The sequence below is a fragment of the Sinocyclocheilus anshuiensis genome, unplaced genomic scaffold (genome assembly GCF_001515605.1).
Source record: "Sinocyclocheilus anshuiensis isolate Anshui unplaced genomic scaffold, SAMN03320099.WGS_v1.1 scaffold1644, whole genome shotgun sequence".
Lineage (NCBI taxonomy): Eukaryota > Metazoa > Chordata > Actinopteri > Cypriniformes > Cyprinidae > Sinocyclocheilus > Sinocyclocheilus anshuiensis.
The window spans coordinates 122,802-139,938 of NW_015557451.1; the positions used below are offsets into that span (position 1 = coordinate 122,802).

At 37.0% G+C, this 17,137-nt stretch overlaps 3 protein-coding genes across 5 annotated transcripts in view; 1 reads left to right on the forward strand and 2 right to left on the reverse strand.

Annotated features, from left to right (window-relative positions):
- The window catches only part of ccnb1ip1 (cyclin B1 interacting protein 1), a 7,990-nt gene extending 2,900 nt beyond the window's left edge, over positions 1 to 5,090 (forward strand). For 2 of the 3 annotated variants that reach the window (XM_016474783.1, XM_016474781.1), the window contains exons 2-5: positions 2,753 to 3,056; positions 3,149 to 3,295; positions 4,341 to 4,497; positions 4,701 to 5,090. In XM_016474783.1, the coding sequence (XP_016330269.1) occupies positions 2,760 to 3,056; positions 3,149 to 3,295; positions 4,341 to 4,497; positions 4,701 to 4,855 (756 nt within the window). In that variant the 5' untranslated portion in view covers positions 2,753 to 2,759 and the 3' untranslated portion in view covers positions 4,856 to 5,090. Of the gene's footprint in view, positions 1 to 2,418; positions 2,497 to 2,752; positions 3,057 to 3,148; positions 3,296 to 4,340; positions 4,498 to 4,700 lie in introns of those variants that run through there. The other variant, XM_016474780.1, reaches the window with a different exon arrangement.
- A 71-nt stretch (positions 5,091 to 5,161) lies between these two features.
- LOC107679268 (tetratricopeptide repeat protein 5-like) lies at positions 5,162 to 11,591 on the reverse strand. The gene is made up of 10 exons (XM_016474779.1): positions 11,503 to 11,591; positions 10,630 to 10,762; positions 10,189 to 10,400; positions 9,434 to 9,587; positions 8,203 to 8,294; positions 8,011 to 8,067; positions 7,686 to 7,832; positions 6,346 to 6,560; positions 6,049 to 6,193; positions 5,162 to 5,493 (listed from the first exon to the last, which is right to left on the reverse strand). The coding sequence occupies exons 1-10, from the start codon at positions 11,575 to 11,577 to the stop codon at positions 5,374 to 5,376; spliced, it is 1,350 nt and encodes a 449-aa protein (XP_016330265.1). The 5' UTR covers positions 11,578 to 11,591; the 3' UTR covers positions 5,162 to 5,373.
- Positions 11,592 to 13,442: 1,851 nt separating this feature from the next.
- LOC107679252 (uncharacterized) lies at positions 13,443 to 15,672 on the reverse strand. Its single transcript, XM_016474759.1, has 7 exons — positions 15,573 to 15,672; positions 15,322 to 15,473; positions 15,133 to 15,240; positions 14,871 to 14,924; positions 14,534 to 14,689; positions 13,646 to 13,768; positions 13,443 to 13,542 (listed from the first exon to the last, which is right to left on the reverse strand). Exons 1-7 carry the CDS (start codon positions 15,577 to 15,579, stop codon positions 13,504 to 13,506), a joined length of 639 nt encoding a protein of 212 aa, XP_016330245.1. The 5' UTR covers positions 15,580 to 15,672; the 3' UTR covers positions 13,443 to 13,503.
- Between the last annotated feature and the right edge of the window lie 1,465 nt (positions 15,673 to 17,137).

Genomic DNA, 17,137 nt, shown 5'->3' on the forward strand with positions numbered 1-17,137 from the left:
AATAAAAAATCTAAATATCAGGTCGGGTTGGGAAATGTTGAGACTGTCGAGTTCTGATGCCTTTCTCCCTCCTCGTCTCCGCGCAGCACAGCAGTGTAGCACACATTGATTGGCACATCACAGTCACAGACAGGCAGAGAGCCGCAGAAGTGAAGCCCTCCCTCTCTTTTCAGTTGTGTTTGTCTTGGTGTGGAGGTGAGTGGTGATGAACAAAAGACTAAGCTACCTGTGCCTCGAATTTACAGCTAATTATCCAAAAGACAACAGTTAATTTGTCTTGCTAACATCCATGACTCAGCTACCATGTAAGTTAGCTAAAGTTTAGCTAAGGCAATAGGAAGTCTAGTAGGTTAGGCCAGTACGCATTCTTTCACTGCATGATTCAGTTTATTAAAATGCATTTAGAATGATCACAAAATTCAAGATATGGGGGCACAAATGTATATATTTATATATAGTTAATCAGCATCACGTGAAGACTTTATACAGCAGTTCAATAAACATGAATTTAATACACTTACGTTAGACACAATTGACTGTTTTTGGTATATTTCGCCAACAAATATAATTCCAATTTGCATCTCTGAGCAACATGACGGTGTTTCGTTCCTGAATGAATCAACCGTTTAAATTATTCGGTTCAATTGCAATGACTCACTTATTAACAGTGACTTGCTGCCACCTACTGGCGGTTTTAATTTCACATTTAAAATATCTTTTCCTTTTAAAAAAAATCAAATATCAGTATTCAACATTTTGTTTAAATGATCAAAACAGTATTAATGTATTTGTAACTGCAGGTTAAAACATTCATGTCCTGCATTAAACAGTGTGTAAATGCATTTAAATGCCACTTCTAACGCAGCTTCTGTGTTTCCTCTGCATTGCAAAGATGAATTTTGTCAATACTGATTTAATTTGCTTGGTAACAGCCCAAATGACTTATAATATTAATTGACTGATTCAATTTAAGAATTTGACTGAAAAGATGATGCACACTTTTAGAAAAAAATGGCTTTACAAAGGTAAAACTGCCCATAAAAAGTAAAAATCAATTTAAACTTATTGGAAAAGATGATTTTCTATCACTGCTGTGAACTGATCACCACAGAATATGCGGAATATCAAAAACTTTAGGAGTCAGCTGTCCACTACAGTCCTTACCAGATATCAGCACAATAACACACTCAGCAAAATGTTGTCTAATTATCGTTATCGATAAAATCCCAGAAAATAGCGAGATATATTTTTTGTCAATATCACACATCTAATATATTTAACGTTTTGTTTAGGAAAAAATGTAAATAAATGTGAGACATGCCCTTTTTTCCACTCGTGATGCACACTTTTAGAAAAAATGGCTTTATAAAGGTAAAAATACCCATAAAAGGTAAAAATCTATTTAAACTTATTGGAAAAGATTAATTTCTATCACTGCTGTGAACTGATCACCACAGAATATGCGGAATATCAAAAACTTTAGGAGTCAGCTGTCCACTACAGTCCTTACCAGATATCAGCACAATAACACACTCAGCAAAATGTTGTCTAATTATCGTTATCGATAAAATCCCAGAAAATAGCGAGATATATTTTTGGTCAATATCGCACACCCCTAACATATTTAATGTTTTGTTTAGGAAAAAATGTAAATAAATATGAGAGATGCCCTTTTTTCCACTTCAGCCCCAGCCCCTCAAAATGTCTGTGCACGTCCCTGCATATGGGCAACCATTTATCATGAAATATGTTTCCTGTTTCCTTAGACCAAACCCTATTTTAGTAAGTGTAGCTGACTTGACCAATGAATATCCATTTTTTTTTTATTCTTCTTCCTCTGAGTACGTAAACAATATTTATGACTGTTTCTGTTTGTCCTGAGGAACACAAGTGTTATTGAAAGTGCATCATAATTGCGTTTCTGGAATTATTTGAGTTCAAATAAATAAGGAAAGAAATTATATTTCAATATTCCTATGAAATATTAGATATTATTATGAAAATCTTGCATGTTGCCCCAAGAACACATTAATATTCAAATTAGTGTATAGATACATTGTATGCAGTGGGAAAACCCATTTATGGCCATTTTACACACATAACGCATAAAGCTAAATGGTAAGCTATATCAAATCATTCTGTTATATCTTTCATACATAGTTGAGAATCATCGTTATACAAAGTTCTGAAACCTAAAAATGTATTGGTGATTTTAAAAAATCTATTGTTTTGCCTATTCATATTCGTTGATGTCTTTTTTATTAAAAAAAAGAAATTTAAAAAATTATTAAAAAGTCAGTGTCCTCTACAGGGTACATAACATATGAATAAAATATATTTTTTTCAGAATTATTAAAAAAAAAAAATTCTTATGCCCTCAAAAAAAAAAAAACTAAATTCACAAAACTTTTTTCTGGGTCTCAAGAGGTTAAAAACCGCGCGGCGCTCTACCTGTGACTGATTGTAAATAATGAGCAACACCGGTGCAAATTCCCGGTAAACTATCCAGTTTATAAAGCTTCATACTTGCGAAGAGCGATATGTATTTTTTTTTAACCGCAATAGTTTGATTTAGTATTCGAACACGAGATATTGAAGCTTGGGAATACTTTTCCCGCGCTTTGCTAGCTTACACGTAAAGCGCCAACATATCCTTTTATCGTTTTTCGTTAGCTTAACCCTGGACTTAACCAGTAAAATAACATGCATATACTAAGAAATATAATAATTTACATTTGTTTCCTTCCATAAGAACCGCCATGTCTGCATCTAAATTCACCTTGCTGTGTAATTCGCATAACTGCCGGACAAAGCTGAGTGGGTTCGCGTGGGTCACGGCCTGCTCTCACGTATTCTGTGATCAACACGGTACGGAAGAATTCAGCCGCACTCCTGCCATCTGCCCCGCGTGCTCCTCCATGCTGTCGGGCAAACTGGACGTACTTAGAACCGAGCTGGCACCATCAGAGCAATACAAGGCTATGGTTTTGGTCGGATTACAGCCTGAAACTGTTTTGGAAATCAGTCATAAAGCGCTAGACTTTTGGACCTACCAGGTTTGATGTCTGCAGGGATGCAGTTCCATAAACAGAAAAGGTTGGGATTGATGCACCTTCCTTTTTTCACTTTTGTTTGTGGTTATTTTTAGGTAAACCAGGAGAGGTTGCTGATGGAGTACAGTTTGTCCAGGGCTGGAGGACAAGTGCTTCAGATGGAGAAGTTTATGATCCAGCAGAACCAGAGCAAAGAGCTTGAGTTAAATGCATTAAGAGGGGAGATGGCATCCCTGAAAAAGGTCTCAAACATGATCAAAGCATCAAACTAATGCCCACACTTGCAGTTTATACACAGTAACTGTCAAAATAACTTCTTTCCAAAATTTCGAATAATAGAAATAAATCAAAAACCATGAAATGACATGGAAGACAAAACATATTGTTGGTTCTTCAACATTTTCATTCTTTTCATCAAAAAAAGAAAAGAAAAAAAAAAGTAGCACGCTTTCCACAAAAATATTAAGCAGCCCAACTTTTTTCAACACTGATAATAAGGAATGTTACTTGAGCATTTGTCATGATGAAAATTCAGCTTTGCATCACATTTAAAATAAATAAAATTAATTTTAAGTTGTAGTTTCATAATATCACAACTCATCCATTTCCCCTATCCAAAAAATAATATTTGTGATTTCAAGCATCGAAGCAAGTGACTTTAGCTCAAAAGTTTAAGATCACAAGAAACATGCAATCAAGTTAACAAATCATTGGTTATAATTGGTACTGTGTATATATAGAAGCATGAGAGGGATGCTTTTTTGTATTTCTTTTAACGGCTATCAGTGTCCTCATTTTCAACTTTTACATTCTCCAGGTGCTGGAGGAATATAAGCGGAAGTACAGTGAGGTTTTGGAGGTTGGTTCTTCAACATTTTCATTCTTTTCATCAAAAAAGAAAAAAAAAAAGTAGCACGCTTTCCACAAAAATATTAAGCAGCCCAACTTTTTTCAACGCTGATAATAAGGAATGTTACTTGAGCATTTGTCATGATGAAAATTCAGCTTTGCATCACATTTAAAATAAATAAAATTAATTTTAAGTTGTAGTTTCATAATATCACAACTCATCCATTTCCCCTATCCAAAAAATAATATTTGTGATTTCAAGCATCGAAGCAAGTGACTTCAGCTCAAAAGTTTAAGATCACAAGAAACATGCAATCAAGTTAACAAATCATTGGTTATAATTGGTACTGTGTATATATAGAAGCATGAGAGGGATGCTTTTTTGTATTTCTTTTAACGGCTATCAGTGTCCTCATTTTCAACTTTTACATTCTCCAGGTGCTGGAGGAATATAAGCGGAAGTACAGTGAGGTTTTGGAGCGACTGAATGAACGAAATGGGCAATATCAGAAGCTGCAGGGACTTCTCGACTCACTACGGATGCACACGCTGGGAACGGGAGAGAAAGATCCCATTTCCCACCCTTTCACTACAGGTCAGGTGGAAAACAAGCAATGGGTAGAAACAAAAATAATGGTTCCTTATTTAAACAAATTATTGTAGTGATCTACTTTTACCCTGCATAAATAAAATCAGGTCGAGAGTTCTTTATCTTACGGAGACTAAAATTGTTCAGATGTGATTGACTGTTGTAAAGCATAGTAGTGTATGAAAAATCTTTGCAATTATTGTCATCAGGTTTGGTCAAACCACGCTCTTCCCATAACAGTCCTTCATTCCTGGGACCAGAAGGCGACAGGTTCTTCTCACTTGGGTCAGAAAACGCTAAAACTTTCTTCCAGTTCAGCACACCCACCCGAGACAGAACCCAGACTTTTATCAAGAAAAACTAAGTACGATTTAAGTTTCACTAGGATGCTTTTTTCTTTCATTTATGAATTCTGATTTCAGTTCTGACTGCCAAATATGGTCGTTTCTGTTCAATTCTTTGTTTTGTTTTTTTTTTTCAAATTGGTTATTTACTGATAAAGCTGTTACACAGTTTAAAGAAGGTGTTATGCTATAAATACTGTTTCCACTGATGTAAATGACCTTATTGTGGAAAATAACTCATGATTAAAATGTGGAAAAACCCTACATTAAGTAGGAACTGCCAAACTGATCAGAGTAAGACTGGGATTTATTTTATTTTATTTTTAATTTTCACAACCCAAATATGAAACAGACCGCAGCACAATCTTAACAATGATGCCCATCAACAAGAGGAAATTTAAAAAATGGAAATGATTTGAAAAAATATGTACAGTTTTCCTGTCCTCACAAATAGGAACAGAACTAAATATATACAAAATGGAAAAACACTACCCTCATTGCTCTCAATGTTCTCACCATATGTCCTCTCTCTAAGTTTTCATTCACTTTGAGGTTTGTAAGTAACAAAGGCTGCACTTTGGCTTTTCATCACCTGTCTTTTTCCATTGACTATAAGGAGCAAGGGAGAGTCCACACGTATACTTCGGAAGTCATATGACTATAGGGAGTAGCAAAGAAGAAACAAAGACATCAGTATTTGTTACAGCTATTGTAATGCAAAAAATAAGAACATTACATTTATAATTGGGTTATTACACCTGTGGCCACAGATAATGGCAGCAAACTAGTTTAAATTTTGCTTGATTGTAAATATGTACACTACTGTTCAAAAGTTTGAGGTCAGTAAGTATATATATTTTTAAAGAACTGAATACTTTTATTCAGCAAGGATGCATTCAATCGATCAAAATTCTGTTCTCTTTCACTTTCTATTCACCAAATAATCCTGAAAAAAAAGTATCATATTACCACAAAATATTAAGCGGCACAATGGTTTTCAACATTGACAAAAATAAAAAAATTCTTCAGCACCAAATCAGTATATTAGAATGATTTCTGAAGGATCATGTGACACTGAAGACTGAAATAATGAGGCTGAAAACATTTTTTGGGAAACATTTTTTAAAATCTTAACGACCTCAAAATTTGGAATGGTAGTGTATAAGTGGAGATATAAAACTTTAAAATAGAATGAAAAGTTTTGTACACATACCTTATCTTTATGTGTTACGCTGTGCCGTTTAACCTGTGGTTCAGGAATGACTACAGTATCCCCTATTAAAACACCCCAGCTGTCTGCTGTATTATACACCATTACTACGCAACAGGTCTCTTCACTGTCCACCATGCCAAATGTGCTGCAAGACAAAAACAAGAAAACCATTTTAAAAATCAAACACAACACCATCAGCAGACATTTAGCTATATCCAGTAACCTTCTAGTTTTGTTAGGAAATGTTTAGTAAATATTTGTAGAGGTTGTTAATGCGGCAGAGGCATTTAAACCCACAAGGCCATACGGCCCTCTGAGGCCAGACTGAAGACCACTTTTCCTAGTGCTGCCACCCCGCCGTTGTGGCCTTGAGTGAGAGCGGATAAGCTGCGGGGCTCAAGGCTCCCTATGCAGCCTGAGGGAGACCGGAACTGAGGGGAGGAACACGGGCCCAAAGTGGAGGAACTGAGTGAGGAGAGCATGGTACGAAGACGCCGAGCTTTTACTTTCCCCTGAAACACAGAGAGAGTGAGGTTAATGTGGTTCCTTACGGACCTCCAGAATATTTTTACTGTACTCTACTGCCATCTCCTGGAAACAACCTACAACTACATGTTTAATCAATGTGATCATCATATATGCACACTATTACTGTTGGACAGGTGCTTTTTTTCCAAATGCCCAAAAAGCAAGATGTGTCATTTTAATACACTTTTGTAAAACCAGAAATGAAAGAGTCTAAACGTGTAAATAATATGACAATAAAATAGACCAAACATTTAAATATATGATTTACATACTAAATTCAAACTCCAGTACAATGCAGATTTTGAAATGCTCATGACAGACATCATCATATGCACCTGCCACCGTCCATTTTTCACTTGACGTTAGGCCTGTCGCAATAATCAATATATCGACTTATCACACAATATATGTACATGACCTCAATCATTTTTAGTTACGCAATATTTCGCCCATTATATTTACTTAAAGATTTATGTCACCATGTTTTTTACATTCCACTTGCGCCTGTGTCTTTTGCAGCTTCTTGTACATAACGTGGTGTAGTCATGAGGTGCTAGTTAAAATGTTAAAAATGCTTCTACAAAGATATGCATCTGTGCCTTTGTACATACAGACATCTGACTGCTAAGTAGTGATTGTTTCTTTCTTTTTTTTGTACTTGTTACTTTGCACTTTTTGTTAGAAAATGATTATTTACTATTTATAAGTTTTTAAGGTATCAAATATTTTGATACTTAATTTCCATGATCTAAATATTCTTCAAAATTTAAAATTTGTTGTCATTTGGAAGTTTGTAGGCCTTCTTGCATTATTATGCTGTTACATTATGATTATATATTCAGTGGTATAAAATGGTCTTTAAAATGACAATAATATCACTTATTGCAATTATTTCTGGGGCAATATATCGCACAACAAAAAGTTGTTATCGTGACAAACCTACTTGACGTTTGAATAAAGTTGAGCATTTCAACGTTCACAAGATTCTCTCAACGATATTTCTCTGTTCTGCTGTCAATAGTTTAGCTCCCACAGAAATAAAATTAAAATGCCTGTTCTGTGCCAGTGTAAACCGTAAAAGTTACAATGTCACTGTTCATTTATCTCACCTTATTCTCTATTAACACTGTAACCTGGTCTAGGTAATTCAGCAGCTGTTTTTCTCTCTCCTGAGCATCTTCCCAGCCAGGATCCAGAGCTGCAGCACGGCTGTATCCATCCAGAGCTGAACTGTACATCTCTTCATACTGGAACAACTGGTGACAGAAAGGAGTTTCTTAGGCCTGCTATACACAGTGGAAGAGCAACAGCAGGCTGTTTTCCAGTTTAGATAAGTAACAAGGTGGATAAGATGCCGGTTTTACAGTGACATATTTGCTGGTGAACACCTGAGTCTGAGAAAGTGTGTGAGAAAGCAACTGAAAGAATTGTTACCGTAGCTCTGTTGAAGTGGAGGTCAGGATTCATTGAGGATGCTTTGTCGATTTTCTCCTGTACATATGCACAGATAAAATTATAAGGTAAGATGATGACAACCAGCTTTGGCTCAATAATATTACAATATTATGAATATTAACAAATGAATGTTAGGATGATACATGAGGGAGAGGAAGAGGAAATACTCACAGCCTGTGCATAGGCACTGAGGGCCTGTTGAGAGAGCTGTGGGTTTTGTCCACTGGTGAAAAACATGGAGATATATGCGTTCCCTAAAATATCTGTTGGGTCAAACCAAAACAGTATAAAATAATGTATTCCAATTTTTTTCTAATTATATTCTGTCTCTATTCAGAAATGCTGATAGGAAACAATAGCTGCGTTCCGATCGACAGCCTGGATATCTGTTGGCGTTCACTTCACTTGACAAAAACATTTCATTTTCATTTAAAAGGATAGTTCACCTGAAAAGGACAATTCTGTTATCATTTACATACCCGGTCGTTTCAAACCTGTATGACTTTCTTAAATAAGATATTTTGAAGAATGTTAGTAAACAGTTTAAATGTTCCCATTGGCTTCTGTTGTATGGACAAAAAATACAACGGAAGTCAATGGGAACCTAAACTATTTGGTTACCAACATTCTTCAAAATATCTTTTTTTTTTATGTTCCACAGAACAAAGAAAGCCATATAGGTTTGGAAAGACATAATTATCATTTTTGGGTGAACTATCCCTTTAAAGGGGTCATATGATGCGATTTAAATTTTTCCTTTCTCTTTGGAGTGTTACAAGCTCTTGGTGCATAAAGAAGATCTGTAAAGTTGCAAAGACTAAAGTCTCAAATCCAAAGAGATATTCTTTATAAAAGTTAAGAGTCAACCACGCCTACCTAAAACGGCTCGTTCTAACACACCCCCACATGTCTACGTCACGATGTGGGAAGATTTGCATAACGCCACCAAATGTTCACGCAAAGAAAGAAGGCGTAACTTTTATTCTCGCTGTCGTATTGTTGCTGCCGCCATGTTGTGAAGACGCTGTGTTTCTACTTTGTTTGGCCTTCCAAAAAGAGGACGATATCCGCTTCGTCATGCCTGGAGCTGATCCGTGCTGGTCGCTGAGGAAATACATCAACATCAACGCGTTTCAGAAAGGCGGGGAATAGAGGAGAAACAATAATGTATAGTATGTGGAAAATGTGTTTTTTTTACTTTAAACCGCATAAACATATTTCATTACACCAAATACACAAAATAATGTTCTTTTTAGCAACATCATATGACCCCTTTAAGATGGCAAAATACCCTGTGAAGTCCAATTTCTTATTTCAGATTATTTCACAGGTTATTCCACTTACGGTTGAAAGGAATGCACCTAATATGTCTTTTTTCACAATAGCAGTGTAATACACTCACACCACGAAGTCCCATCAGTGACGTCAAGTTGCACAGCCTGCCTGGCCAGCTCCACACTCTCCACAATGTGTTTGCCCTGCCCCTGAGTGTCTACTTCCGGTGGCATCTGTCGCAGCACCATAGACAGGCTTCTCAGAGACACTTTATTCTTACTCTGGATGAAGATAATACAAAAAAAGGTTAATCTGTGAGCTTCATGAGAAGTCCAGTATCAAAAGAGCCAGATATCATAAAAGATATTGGGTATCATTCACTAATAATTGCATTGATTGTTGCTTATATGTTATGCTCATTATTTGTATGCATAACTTCTGACAAAAAATTCAGGCTAATTCCTCAAAACCACAATAAACACCTTTTGTACAGACCTCTTGTCTTATTACAGCTGTACACAGCGTCGGTGCCAGCGTTGACCTGGCCAACTAGGTCACTGTGCCCCCTCACCTCCCTTGGCCCCGGATTTCTATCGAGGCCCCCTCAAGAAATGCAAAAAATGCCCTCCCAGTTTGTATGGGCTGGCGCCGACTCTGGCTGTACATGTTCCCTGTTATACTGAGAAGCCTCGCATCTCAAGCTATAACGCAGCTCTCTTTACACTTTCACTGTATATGATAAAATATATTTAAGATGAAATAAAATGTAATGATTATAATTTAATGATTTATTCATTTAATGATTATAAGTGATTATAACATTGAGTAATAGTGTGTACTTAATGAACGAGACCAATTGTTCTTGGCTATAATAAGACTCACCTGCTGTAGTGCACCTGTGAAGCAGGTCTTGGCTGCTGTCAGGTCTCTTTTTTTCCAGTACTGCTCTCCCAGAGTGTTCCAGCCCTCAACCAAACCCGGTTCCAGTTTAACAGCCCGGGACAGACGCTCCTCTGCAGTCTGACTAAACCCTGAAGCAACATTCAGACACCGACCCCATAGCAGCAGGAACTGGGCACTGTGTTTGTACACGTCTGTTGAAAGACAGAGCAGAATATAATAATAGTAAATACATAATAAGAAAATAACTTTTTTTTTTCTAACCCTTGTTGTGACATTTTTAATGGTGCTGAGACAGTAATAAAGGATCCTGCTGTGTTTTTTAGCAACATATTTTCCTAATTATTTGTCAGAGTATATTTCATTAAACATTCAAAATTATTTGCCCTAAAAATTTGTAGAAAACGAAGAAGTAATGCACACCTTCTTTTCCCTCCAGCCTCTTAAGTGTCTTTGCCATCTCTTGAGCAACATCATTCTGTTTCCTACCAGCGTCTTCAACACTGTGCGTCTCAAAGTAACGGTCCCTAAAGGAGTAAAGATCATCTACCAGCTCCTGTGAGAAAAACATGCTATTATTAAACAACTGCACATTTGAAGTTCCTCAAAAACTCAAAAGAGATTTCATGCATCAAAGAAATAGTTCAGCCAAAAATCAATTGTGTCACCCTGTGAATCACAAAAAGAGATCTTAGAATGAAGGCCCCAGTCAGCATGCACTTGCATTGCATCCTTTTTAATAAAACGAAAGCAAATGGTGACTGAGGTCTAAAGAGAGTATTGAGCTAAAGAGATTATACTGTACTGTGGCTTTCGCTTACAAAAAGTTACTACTATACCGAAATCTTCTATCAAAATGTTAAGAAACCATAACTGCAGTTATGGAAGTAAAGCTGTGGCATAACAGCATTTGTCATCAAAAACGAGATTAAAAACTATGACAAAGTTTCTTACACTGTTTAAAGAAGAACTCAAATCAATGTATTATGGTTTTACAGTACTACAGTAAGTAGCTCTTCCAGAGGGAGGTGAATGATGGGTAAAACAAACAAGAATGATGAAAAGCACGTTAGGTTAACACGATCAGGCTACACTGCACTGCACAGAGTTTAATAAAAGAGATTCAGATGCTGCTCGTCTTAGAAACCTGTTCGTTTTAATCAGTTGTTATAGTGACAAGCGGCGCAGCAACCATGTGTACATTATCCGTCATCGACATCCTCATCTGAATGCGGTGATGCCTATTTATTTTTACCTCACTAAAAGACAAAGGGAAATTAAAGAGTCAGTACAAACCTTTAACACTTGCAAGTCATCTTTGTCTGTTGTTTTCCGCTCCCCATCATTGTCAACCTCGGCCATCTTTAACATGTAAACAGGACCCGAGCAAGCGTGATAAACACAGACGAGTGTGTTTGGGCGCCTCCTACCGGTCAGGAGACGAACAGTTTATTTTTACTTTGAGCATCCCTGGCTGGAACTACAGTCCTGATCACAGCCAGCACCTCCACAGTCTCAACTCATGTAGGCCAAAATACAATGTACACAATACAACTGACAAAACGATAATGTATCATAACAGTTATGTGAATCAGGATTTGATGGTATGATCAGGCTGCAGTATAAATTCTGCTTATGGCCAGAAACTATATTCAAAATGTATATATTATCTTCCAAGGTGGGGATAGAAAATCTGAGATAGACAGGATCACACACCTGTATGAAGAAGGAGAAGACCCAGTTCTATCACAACCCATAACTAGTAACCTGAAGGTACAATAAAACTATTCATTTTTTATCTTTTTATTGTTAGAATATTAATTATTTAAGCATTGCTATTTGACAGTAAATTCATTCATTAATGAATTAACAGGAGGTTATGAGGGGCATAGGGCAAGTAACCAAAGTTCAGGAGCGTTCCTTCACTGGAACGTGAAATATATCAGACCTCCAGATGTGGAGCTGGAAAACCAATGAAAGTGTACGAAAAGAAGGTGAGAGCTCACCCTTGATTAGTAACTACAATGCTTGATCTGACAAGTAATTAAATCAGATTGAATAGCTGTGATGTGAAATGTTTTTCACTCCTTTTACAGAGCAAACAGATTTTTTCCAGCAGCACAACCAATGTGACCATTCATCCGAAGGATATCAGAACCTTTTTCATTCACTTTAAATAGACAGATCTGCAGAATCCGATGGTTATCTTCTGTGAAGATTCTTTAAGATCAATTCTAAATTGTCAGTAATGATTTTAAAGATGTGTATAATTTGAATCATTGAACCTTTTGCTTTATTTTTTCTTATGAAGTTATTAAAGGTAGTGTTAAGCATCACACATTTTGTGAAGTGTTTAGACTCGTTTGTGTTCTTTGATTATTTCGGGAAAAAAAACAAATTCAATCATGACATCAGGTCGGTGGCTGAATGTGAACTTTATTAGTTTAAGTTTAATGCAAAAAATGTTATATCGCCATTGATACATTAATAGCATTGCTGTTGTGTGTATGCCACAAGAATGATGTTTTCACGTTTAGCTTAAAGGAATATTTCACATCAAAAATGAAACTTCTCTCATAATGTACACACCTGTATGCTGTTCAATGTCATACAGTTTTGAGACATGTTTGTTGTTCCAAACTGTTTTCCCCCCCTCTATACAATGGAAGTCAATGGGCTCCAATTTAGTTTGGTTCCCGACATTCTTCAAAATATCTTTTGAGCTCCACACATTTCATTTTTGGGTGGAATATCCTTTTAACTTCATAAAATGAAAATAATGTGGTGAAAACATTTTGTCAACACATAAAACAGTATGAAGACTGTAATTAGATTTTAATAATTGTTTATCACATTTGTTTATTAAATTCTTATAACCTTGAATTTGAGTATTGACAATGTCCATACACCAACTGATTCTTAAAGTATATGTTCTGTAAAAGGCTATTTTTACAAGTTTTATATGTTGCATTAAGATATTAATTAATATTGGAAATGATACACATGTACAGTATGTTAACTCAGAAATAGGTCTGCAGTCTGCACATTATGTTAAAAGTCTATTAAAAAGCTGTTAAAAGACAAGATGTTTTTATGTTCTCAAAATATAGAGATATATTAGTGATATTATGTTTGACTAAGGTATAATGTATTAATGTACAGTGGGTACGGAAAGTATTCAGACCCCCTTAAAATTTTCACTCTTTGTTATATTGCAGCCATTTGCTAAAAATAATGTGTTCTAAGATTGAGATTTATTAGTAATATTAGTCTTTTTAGATGCACACACTCTCACTTTCATTGCGGAGTTGTGGGTGGCGTCATAACGATGACAGGCTGAAAAAGACAGAAGCAGTTTACAGTCGAGAACTGTGCATAATACTGTGCATCATTCATACAGCTTGCCAGCATCGACAGATATGAAATGAGCATTGCTTACCACATGAGATCTGGGAGTGCAGCAAGGAATCACCTTGCAGCAGTATGCAGCTAGTGTGACAGAGAGGACAATCTGAGTCACCTCCGTGAGCTCATCTAATGAATACAGTAGATCAAATCCCTTCTGTAAGCAAAGAGGATGAACAATATATAAATATACACTGATCAGCCACAAAATTAAAACCACCTGCCTAATATCATGTGGTTCTCCCTCGTGCTGCCAAACCAGCTCTGATACATCAAGTCATGGACTCCACAACACCTCTGAATGTGTTCTGTGGTTTCTGGCACTATACGTTAGACAGATCCTTTAAAACCTGCAAGTTTGCAAGGTGGGGCCTCCATGGATTGGATTTGTTGGTCCAGCACATCCCATAGATGCTCAGTTGGATTGAGATCTGGGAATTTGGAAAACAGGGCAACACCTTGAACTCTTTGTGTTCCTCAATCCATTCCTGAACAATTTTGTGTGGCAGGGTGCATTATCCGGCTGAAAGAGGCCGCTGCCTTTAGGGAACACTATTGAAGGGGTGTATGTGGTCTGCAACAAGGCTAGCCTTTGCTCCCCATTTACAATGGGACCTTGGGCGTCCATGAGCCTTGGGTGTCCATGACCCTGACACCGGTCCTTCCTTGCACCACTGACTTGTCCTTCTTTGCACCACTTTTGGTAGGTAACCACTACACACCGGGAGCACCCCATGAGAGTTGCCATTTTGGAGATGCTCTGACCCAGCCGTCTAACCATCTGGGCCCACACACACACACACACACATATATATATAGATAGATAGATAGATAGATCAATATTTAAATGATGCATAATCCACAGCCTAGTGATTTGCAAATGTGAACAGCATACAGTGACATTGATAACTGTTTTGCTTACCTCTAATTGTATACATGTGTCATTTTCATGTGTTATCTCGCTGTCATTATGATGCCAGCAGCCAATAAGGTGTGGATCTAGCTCAACAGATGTTCCCATAAGACAGAAAGTATATGCCACACATGTGACCACCTGCATTCCCAAACAAGCCTTGAGCTGTTGAGAAACAAAACGACAGACACACACTCGAACGCTTATTTCTAAGTGCCTCTTCAGCGATACATTCTGAGTGGGAACTCAGAAATGTAGGGGGTACATTCTGCACATAGAACTAGCATGCACGATAGATATTTTTAATGATATTTCATCGTTTTTGCTGTGTCCAGCATAGACTTACTGTCCGCAGGTGAAGATTCTGCGCTGCTACTGCTACAGCGCCAGAAATTATGCCCTGTTTAAAGAAAACATAGTGGTAGGCTAAATCATATTGAAGGATATTTTTCTAGAGAAATGCTGGAACATTTATACTATCAGAAATTCTACATTTAAATATAAATTTAGTCAATAATTTCAAAAAAAAAAAAAATGTTATTATTAAATATATTTAACAATATATAAAATATTTTTACTGTTTAAAAACATATAAAATGAACACTTACAACACATGAAAATGCCAGCATTAAGCTGTTTAAAATCAATCCGGATATTCCTATATAAAACGGAATTCTGCCAACAACGAAGAAGACAGTCAGCGCGATCTCGGTCACCTGTGGATGAGACATAAAACTCCTCAGTAGATGTGTTTGAGACTACATTGTATTCTACTCCGATATCAACTTCAAGTGTACCCCTAAAATCTTGGGTTCTGCCTCCAGGTATTTGTATTTTTGACGGGGGTTCCTCTGGAAAGTAACTTCCAATAACGTTCCCGCCTCGCCCGTGCTCTGTGCGGCAGCAACCGCTGAAACAACGCCCGAAACCTCTGCCTCCTCAGGTTCGCCTGTTGATTTACACAACACAAGTCTTGGATCATGCAGTCCTGGCTCGGTTGGTACAAATAACAATCTCTAAAACACACATTATTTATAAGATATCTTACTGGTCATTTTCTTCTGCTGGTCTTCAATGTATACGTTCAAAACAATAGCTATATTGTATTGTGGCCAAGATCCCCTAAAGACGCCCTGTTGTTGGGTTTTCGGAATGTTTCCGCCCCTCTCCCATCCGGAGTGTGGAGAGTTCACAGTCTTTCGACATTACAGATGATCCACATAACGTTACGTCTTTTGCAGAGCGCTTTCCCTCAGTAAGTAAGAATAAGAAAGTTTGCAAAAAACGATGGCAGCGTACACGACTGAGCTGCATTTAGGCTGTGAGAACCATTAAAAAGTTGTGAATTTTTTTTTATTTTTTATGTCATTACATTGGTTGGAGCATAAGAAACAAATGTAGAAAAAAACGTTTTGAAAAAAGAAATTGTATTCATGTTTATTCATATAGGCAGAAACTACCCCTAAAGCCCAGGCTTAAAAAGTTGTGAATTTTGTTGTTTTTTTATGTCATTACATTGGTTGGAGCATAAGAAACAAATGTAGAAAAAAACGTTTTGAAAAAAGAAATTGTATTCATGTTTATTCATATAGGCAGAAACTACCCCTAAAGCCCAGGCCTTCGGTGCGCCCATTGCTCCAGCCTGCAGCCTACTTGGAGAACATGCAGAAATGTAAAAGAAAATAAAATGTTATTGAAAGAAAAAGACAACTTTATTGTGTATATATTGATAGTCTAGATGAGATGAGACAAGAAGGATTAGCTGTATTCAGTTCCTCTCTTATTTTATGACAAATGTAAAATGTTTTTCCCCCACCTCCACTACTGCATCTTTCCTGACCTATGCTGGTTTCAAATTTCCTAGCAATTCCCAAAGTAAAGATGCACCCACACACGCACGAGCTCTTGAGCGCCATCCATCTATTCCATGTATATTTGACCTTCTCAAGACGTACAAAATTATTAAAATCAAAAACATATTTTAGGGGGTATTTTTCTTTTTATCTATGTTGCTTATCTATCTATATATCATCTATCTGTCTGTCTGTTACGGGGCAAACAAGACGAGAGGCGTGCGGATCCATGTGCAAAGCTTTATTCTGAAACATAGTCAAAACAGGCAAGGGTCGGACAATGGCAAACAGGTATATAGAGGGCAAGACTGAAGAGTAATCCGAAACACAAGCAATGGTCCAGGCGAGGAATAAACAGTATCCGAACAGGGCGAGACGAAAGGGGTAATCCAAGACAAGCATTATACTTCAGGGCAGGCAGAGATCATATGGAAACGAGATATACAGGCTAGGATCAAAACACGAAATTACTAAGGCAATAAACAGGATAAACTAGACAGACTCAGAACTAGAAACTCAAACTAGGACCGGGAACTGGCTCCGTAAAGTAGCTACGCATAACAGCATAGATGCTAAACAATACTCAACAGTTTGAAAGGGCTCTGAGTGAGTGTTATATAGTGAATGTGTGATTGGTTACAGCTGTGTGCAATTAGTGCAATGGCTGATGGGATATGTAGTCCGGGATGACATGCAATAGTTTGTGTATTGCGACTGTGAGAGTCAATGTAATGGAAGGGTGACCTCTGGTGGTGATCGA